A 6,997-nucleotide genomic window follows, 5' to 3' on the forward strand; every position below is an offset into this window, starting at 1 on the left:
CTCAGTTCATCTGTAAATAGTTGTAATAGGAGCATAAACAAGTGCAACAAATAGTTGCAACATGTGTGAATATTCACAATTCTGCCATACAGCACAGAGACTGGCTGTCTCATTGTTCATAGTGTAATTGCATGTGTGTATTGGTTAAAGGTATTATGTCTACATAATCAAACACATCTGTAAAATTATGTAACTCTACATGTGCTCATACTTATGGAAATAACTATGTAGTCATCTGGTCAGAAAGAAACTATCTAACTAACTAACAACCTATCAGACTTTTTGATCGTAAATCTACTTTTCGACGAATGGATCAAAAAGATGAATTATTAAAATCCCGCCCCCGTGTGGCCAGAGCTGGTGATGCATGAGTCAAACTGGAACACGAAGGGTTTTTCTAAATGTTTATGGTTTCAGATAACTCGCTCCACCATGTCCTCTCACTGACACTCTCTCTCTCTCTGTCTCTCACCCTCTCTCTGTCTCTCACCCTCTCTCTGTCTTTTGCAATAGAAAAAGAGAGGGAAGGGACGTCTTCACCAGAAGGTTCACACTGGAAAGAAACCGTACAGCTGTGACCAATGTGGGGCAGCGTTTGCGTTTCGTTGTAGCCTTAAAGTCCATCACCGTCTTCACACTGGAGAGAAACCATACAGCTGTGATCAATGTGGGAAAACGTTTACTCAGAGTGGCTCCCTTAAACTACACCAAGTTACTCACACTGGAGAGAAACCGTATAGCTGTGACCAATGTGACAAAGAATTTCGCACTAAAAGAGGCGTGGAAATCCACAAAAGCCTTCACACTGGAGAGAAACCATACAGCTGTGACCAATGTGGGGCAGCGTTCGCGGTTCCTAATAATCTTAAAATCCATCAACGTATTCACACTGGAGAGAAACCTTACTGGTGTGATCAATGTGGGAAAACGTTTGCTCGGAGAGGCTCCTTTAAACTACACCAACGTATTCACACTGGAGAGAAACCTTACTGGTGTGATCAATGTGGGAAAACGTTTGCTCAGAGTGGCTCCCTTAAACGACACCAACGCATTCACACTGGAGAGAAACCACACAGCTGTGACCACTGTGACAAACAGTTTACCACTAAAGAATACATGAAAATCCACAGACGCATTCACACTGGAGAGAAACCTTACTGGTGTGATCAATGTGGGAAAATGTTTACTCACAGTGGCTCCCTTAAACGACACCAAGTTACTCACACTGGAGAGAAACCACACAGCTGTGACCACTGTGGGAAAACGTTTACTCAGAGTGGCTCCCTTAAACGACACCAACTTATGCACACAGGAGTTAAGTCTTTCAGCTGTGACCAATGTGAGAAAACATTTTACAAAAATACATCGCTTCAACGCCACCAACGCGTTCACACGGCATGAGTTTGAACAGTTTTCGGAGCCCAGCCAGCTGTTTCCTGCTGGCTCCTCCCCTTGCTCCGATCACTCGTTATGTTCTGAGCTCATGACCTTCCCAGCAGGACGTTCTCACGGGACATTTTTATTTTTGTGTGTATGCAAATTGAAAAACAATCCGGTGTTCATACTCAACCCAGGATCCTTAAATGAGAGACCTAGGAAGAGGATCGAACCACCGGTGCTGCACCTGATGCCTTTAAACGTGTTTTGACCGCAGAGCAAATGTCAAATATGGACTTTTTTGTAGTTCTTTTTGTCTCTTTGTAGTTTTAGTAATTACACTTGTATCGTTCTTTTCTGTTCTTGGTTGAAATCAGAACTCGTTTTAAATGATAGAAGTGATTTGACATGTAACCTGTTGGATTCAATGTAAAACTTGAATATAATTAAAGTTTTTTAAAATGCACTCCGGAAACTTGTTTAAATGAGTACGAGTTTGTGTTTTATTCAGTCAATCATTACATACAATACAATAAGTAAAGCCACAATCTAATAGACAACAAAGAAAGACTGAACAGGTACAGGTAGAAGCATAACGCTTATACATTCCTATCCTAAATTATTATTTAAATACGGTGTGAATATTTATATATAAACTTACATTTCATTCACAGTTAAACCCTGAAAAATAGTTTCATAAACAATCCTTTTGACCATGTTGGTGTTGTTCCATAGTTGAACTCCTACAATAGAGATAAATCTTTTAATCCCCCTTTTTTTTTTTTTTAGCTTTTTGTGCAGTAAACTTACAAACATCTCTCAAATCATGTTTACACTCATGTATTGAAAACAACCTTTGTACACAGTCTGGCAGTGACTTTGCTTTAGCTTAAAATATACCAAATCATTTAATTTCATAACATAAGATCTGACAAACAGTGGATTTGTGTGCTCATAATAACCAGCATTATTACTACACATTGTATAGGTTGATCCACACACCTTCACGCATTAAGATAGACATGGAAGTATAAGTCAACTCTTTCAATTTTATTTAATATCCCCTTTAATTCCATTTGCTTTCCAAAAAACATGGATTTAGTTTGCTTTATATTAGCAGATAACGGGCTGAGTGATAAGGATTGTTGACCTGTCATCTTATCAGGGTTGGTCTGTTCACAGGAAGACGTTCTTCTAGATAACAAGACTGGTTATCGTAATTACTGCGTGCAGAGGTCAGTGAATGTCTCATGTTGTGTGGAGTCATCGTCGCCAATGAGTTGTGGTGGTAAGCATGAGATTTGATTTGCCTGTGATTGGCAGAGCGAATGAGGTGGGAGGTTGTTGTTGTGTAACGAGCCTGTTAAGCATGAGTCTGTCATTTTGTGTCTCTTTGTAGTTGTTTTTGAGTCACTTTGTTGTCATCTTGTGTCTCTTTGTAGTTTTGAGTTTCTTTCTTGTCATTTTGTGTCTCTTTGTAGTTGTTTTGAGTCACTTTGTTGTCATTTTGTGTCTCTTTGTAGTTGTTTTGAGTCACTTTGTTGTCATTTTGTGTCTTTTTGTAGTTGTTTTGAGTCACTTTCTTGTCATTTTGTGTCTTTGTAGTTGGTTTGAGTCACTTTCTTGTCATTTTGTGTCTCTTTGTAGTTGTTTTGAGTCACTTTGTTGTCATCTTGTGTCTCTTTGTAGTTGGTTTGAGTCACTTTCTTGTCATTTTGTGTCTCTTTGTAGTTGTTTTGAGTCACTTTGTTGTCATTTTGTGTCTCTTTGTAGTTGTTTTGAGTCACTTTGTTGTCATCTTGTGTCTCTTTGTAGTTGGTTTGAGTCACTTTCTTGTCATTTTGTGTCTTTGTAGTTGGTTTGAGTCACTTTCTTGTCATTTTGTGTCTCTTTGTAGTTGTTTTGAGTCACTTTGTTGTCATCTTGTGTCTCTTTGTAGTTGTTTTGAGTTTCTTTCTTGTCATTTTGTGTCTCTTTGTAGTTGTTTTGAGTCACTTTGTTGTCATCTTGTGTCTCTTTGTAGTTGTTTTGAGTTTCTTTCTTGTCATTTTGTGTCTCTTTGTAGTTGTTTTGAGTCACTTTGTTGTCATTTTGTGTCTCTTTGTAGTTGTTTTGAGTCTCTTTGTTGTCATTTTGTGTCTCTTTGTAGTTGTTTTTGAGTCACTTTGTTGTCATTTTGTGTTTCTTTGTAGTTGTTTTGAGTCACTTTGTTGTCATTTTGTGTTTCTTTGTAGTTGTTTTGAGTCACTTTGTTGTCATTTTGTGTCTCTTTGTAGTTGTTTTGAGTCACTTTGTTGTCATCTTGTGTCTCTTTTTAGTTGTTTTGAGTTTCTTTCTTGTAATTTTGTGTCTCTTTGTAGTTGTTTTGAGTCTCTTTGTTGTCATTTTGTGTCTCAAGAGGATTGTTAACCTGTCATGTTATCAGTGTTGTTCTGTTCACAGGAAGAAGTTCTCCTCGATAAGAATACTGGTTGTTGTCATTTCTGCGTTCAGGAGGTCAGTGAATACATGAGCTGTGTGGCTGTGAGTCATCGTAGCCGATGAGGCGTGGTGCTGCACATGAGCACGCCTGTGTTTGGCAGAGCGAGTGAGGTGGGAGGTTGTTGTGTAACGAGCATGTTGAGAGTGAGTCTGTGACCGGGAGCAGAGTGTAAAGCACGTTAAGAGGTTTTGTAGCCTGTTCTTGTTCCCGAATAAACCGCACAATAATCAAGCTAACGTCTCGTAGCTTTCCTGAGGGGTCGCTACAGTATGAACATCAAACCAAGAGTTTATCATTTCTAGCTCCTTTTCAACAGCAAACAAAAGTTCCTTCAAACGCTTTCGTGAAGAAAATAAGTTTGTATTGTCAGCAAAAATGTAGTGTACCGATCACTGATCCCTGTGGTACTCCGCAGGTGAGTTATACTTCTACCAATATAAAATAATGCAAATAGAAGCTGCATGTCTGCACCTTTCTTTGACAACATGAAATACAATCACAAGAATCACAGGGTGCAACACCCAAGAAGGAAAACACGTGAGAAAAGAATAAAGAAATGAGAAGTGATTTAATTCATTTTCAAATTCTTTATTTGCATTTATACATGTGGAATATACATGTGTTGTTTATCACTAATGAGTATTTTGTCCATATATTAATATATTTAAATAAAAGGTTTGTACCAAATGGCAACTTAAGATAGCAGCTACATACATGAAGTACTTTTTATTTACTTGAGTATCTTTGTACAGCTTGAGCTACTTTACATATTTAGATTAATAATACAAAATGTAAATAATAGATGTCGATCAAGATTTCCTTACAAATACACACACAAATATCTCAGATGAATGAAGGTCTGGTGCTTTCTCTCTTCAGAAACATGCAGTGGAAGAGAAACAATATTCAAAAGCTTCAATGCAAATATTCATCAGACATTTTAAAGTTTAAATGTTCCTGCAGAGAAACGACAGATGATCTCTGCAGTGAAGAAACGCCTCAACAATCAGCTCTCAGACACAAACATGGAGACGACATGAGCTGAACCCTTCAGGGACTTCTGTCTAGTTCAGTTTAACCAACTCAACAGAGGCTCTATAATAATAAAAACCAAGTCCAGCATAGAGGGGCTGAGTGAATGTGGTCTGGACTTTGTGGAGGAGAGTCATGGTGTCAGAGACGCTGTAGAAGGACAGAACACCAGCTGTGTGATCCAGGTACACTCCTACTCTGGAGGACACAGGAACAGAGAGGGGAGTGTGGACTTTGTTGTACCTAAAGCAAGGACTATCATCTAAATCACAATCTAACGACCAAGATTTGTGGTTTTGTCCAAACATACAGTCATCAAAGCTGCCTGATCTGCTGATATCCTTGTATGCAACTGCTATAAAAACCTCTCCTCCACTCCTCTCCACCTCCCAGTAACAACGTCCAGTCAGACTCTCTCTACTCAGGACCTGCTCACATTCATTGAATCTGTCTGGGTGACTAGAATAAGACTGTTGTTCATCCATAAATGTTGCTTTTCTGTTCCCATCAGATATCAACAGACATGTGTTTGCTGTGTTTGGATCCAGTGTGATGTCACATGAATACTTTAAGAATGCAGCTCTGGTCGTGGGCTCTGGTCCTGACGGTAAAACATCCACTTCAGTTCCCATCAGTGAGGCGTTGGTCCATTTCTCTCTCAGGACGTCCTGTAGTTCATCTCTGACTTCTGAAACAGCCGCTGTGACGTCCTCAAAGTATCTCAGAGGACGGGCGTTGATGCTGGATGAGTGTGTAGACTCAGTGAGTGGTGGCAGTGAGGGGTAGCTGAGTAGAAACTGGTTGAGATCCTCTGTGTGTGAGAGCTTCTGCAGCTCAGCGTCGTTCCTCTTCAGCTCAGTGATCTCCTGCTCCAGCTTCTCCTGAAGCTCTCTGACTCGACTCACTTCACTTCTCTGCTGGGATCTGACCTGCTGCTTCACATCAGAGCTTCTTTTCTCCAGGAGACGGATCAGCTCGGTGAAGGTCTCCTCGCTGTCCTCCACTGTTTTATCAGCAGAGAGATTGATGGCTTCCACCTCCTGATGGAGCAGCTTCAGGTCCTTCTCTCTGTCCTGGATTCTCTGCTGGATGTTCAGTCGACTCCCCTCCAGCTCTCTCTGCCTCTCGGTCCTTTCTGCTGCAGCTGAGACTGTGTCGTGGCCTTTATGTTCATCCATTAAGCAGAGGTAACAGATACACTGCTGATCAGTACGGCAGAAGATCTTCATCACCTCATCGTGACGAGAGCAGATGTTCTCCTGGAGCTTGTTGGAGGGCTCCACCAGCTTGTGTTTCTTTAATGGAGGGACATCACGATGAGGCTTAAGATGTTTCTCACAGTAAGAAGCCAGACACACCAGACAGGACTTGAAGGCCTTCATTCTCCTCCCAGTGCAGACATCACAGGCCACATCTTCAGGTCCAGCATAGCAGTGATCAGCAGCAGCAGCTTGGAGTCCAGTCTTCTTCAGTTGCTCCACTAAATCTGCTAACATGGTGTTTTTTAGCAGAACAGGCCTCGGTGCGAAGGTCTGCCTACACTGAGGGCAGCTGTAGAGTTTCTTACCTTCCTCTTCATCCCAGTGGGCTTTAATACAGTTCATGCAGTAACTGTGTCCACAGGGAATAGCCACCGGATCCTTCAGTGGATCCAGACAGATGGAACAAGAGAAGCTCTCCCGGTCCAGCTGAACTCCTTTCTCCGCCATTTCACCTCTCAAAGACGACGACTGTCTAAGTTTCACTTTGTCATAAGTGACTGTACTGTGAGCTCTGACCTGAACAACAAGGGGAGGAAACAAGGAAGTGCAGTCAGAGCAAAGCTCGCTGTGTTGGAGAGCAGGAAGAACAGGAAGAGCAGGAAGAAGAGGAAGAAGAGGGAGCGGCTCTCAAGCTGAGAGAGAGGGAGATACTTAACGCTCAATTGTTGACTATTAGTCTCAGGTTTAATCTAAAAACATATCTTGTGTGGTTGATAATAATACATCTTATTCATACAACACATATCAAAACGAGTGGAACAAACACTTTCTGTGTCTCTTTGAAGTCTTTGAAGAGTCTTTTTGTTGTAATTTTGTCTCTTTTTTAAATTTCGAGTCTCTTAAT

General features: G+C 40.9%; 2 protein-coding genes across 5 annotated transcripts in view; one reads left to right on the forward strand and one right to left on the reverse strand.

Moving 5' to 3' along the window:
• The window catches only part of LOC137779481 (zinc finger protein ZFP2-like), a 3,938-nt gene extending 2,131 nt beyond the window's left edge, over positions 1–1,807 (forward strand). For both annotated transcript variants that reach the window (XM_068567271.1, XM_068567272.1), the window contains one exon: positions 514–1,807. In XM_068567271.1, the coding sequence (XP_068423372.1) occupies positions 514–1,401 (888 nt within the window). In that variant the 3' untranslated portion in view covers positions 1,402–1,807. The remainder of the gene's footprint in view (positions 1–513) is intronic.
• Positions 1,808–4,923: 3,116 nt separating this feature from the next.
• On the reverse strand, positions 4,924–6,609 carry LOC137779474 (tripartite motif-containing protein 16-like). 3 transcript variants are annotated; one of them, XM_068567260.1, is made up of 2 exons: positions 5,622–6,600; positions 4,924–5,492 (listed from the first exon to the last, which is right to left on the reverse strand). In XM_068567260.1, exons 1-2 carry the CDS (start codon positions 6,598–6,600, stop codon positions 4,924–4,926), a joined length of 1,548 nt encoding a protein of 515 aa, XP_068423361.1. The 3 variants fall into 3 exon arrangements, with proteins under 3 accessions (XP_068423361.1, XP_068423360.1, XP_068423362.1); XM_068567259.1 differs by having other exon boundaries at positions 4,924–5,484; positions 5,533–6,600; XM_068567261.1 differs by having other exon boundaries at positions 4,924–6,609.
• Between the last annotated feature and the right edge of the window lie 388 nt (positions 6,610–6,997).

This window comes from Clinocottus analis, unplaced genomic scaffold (assembly GCF_023055335.1).
Source record: "Clinocottus analis isolate CAN_PGR_092001 unplaced genomic scaffold, fCliAna1.0.p SCAF_8, whole genome shotgun sequence".
In the NCBI taxonomy this organism is placed as follows: Eukaryota; Metazoa; Chordata; class Actinopteri; order Perciformes; family Cottidae; genus Clinocottus; species Clinocottus analis.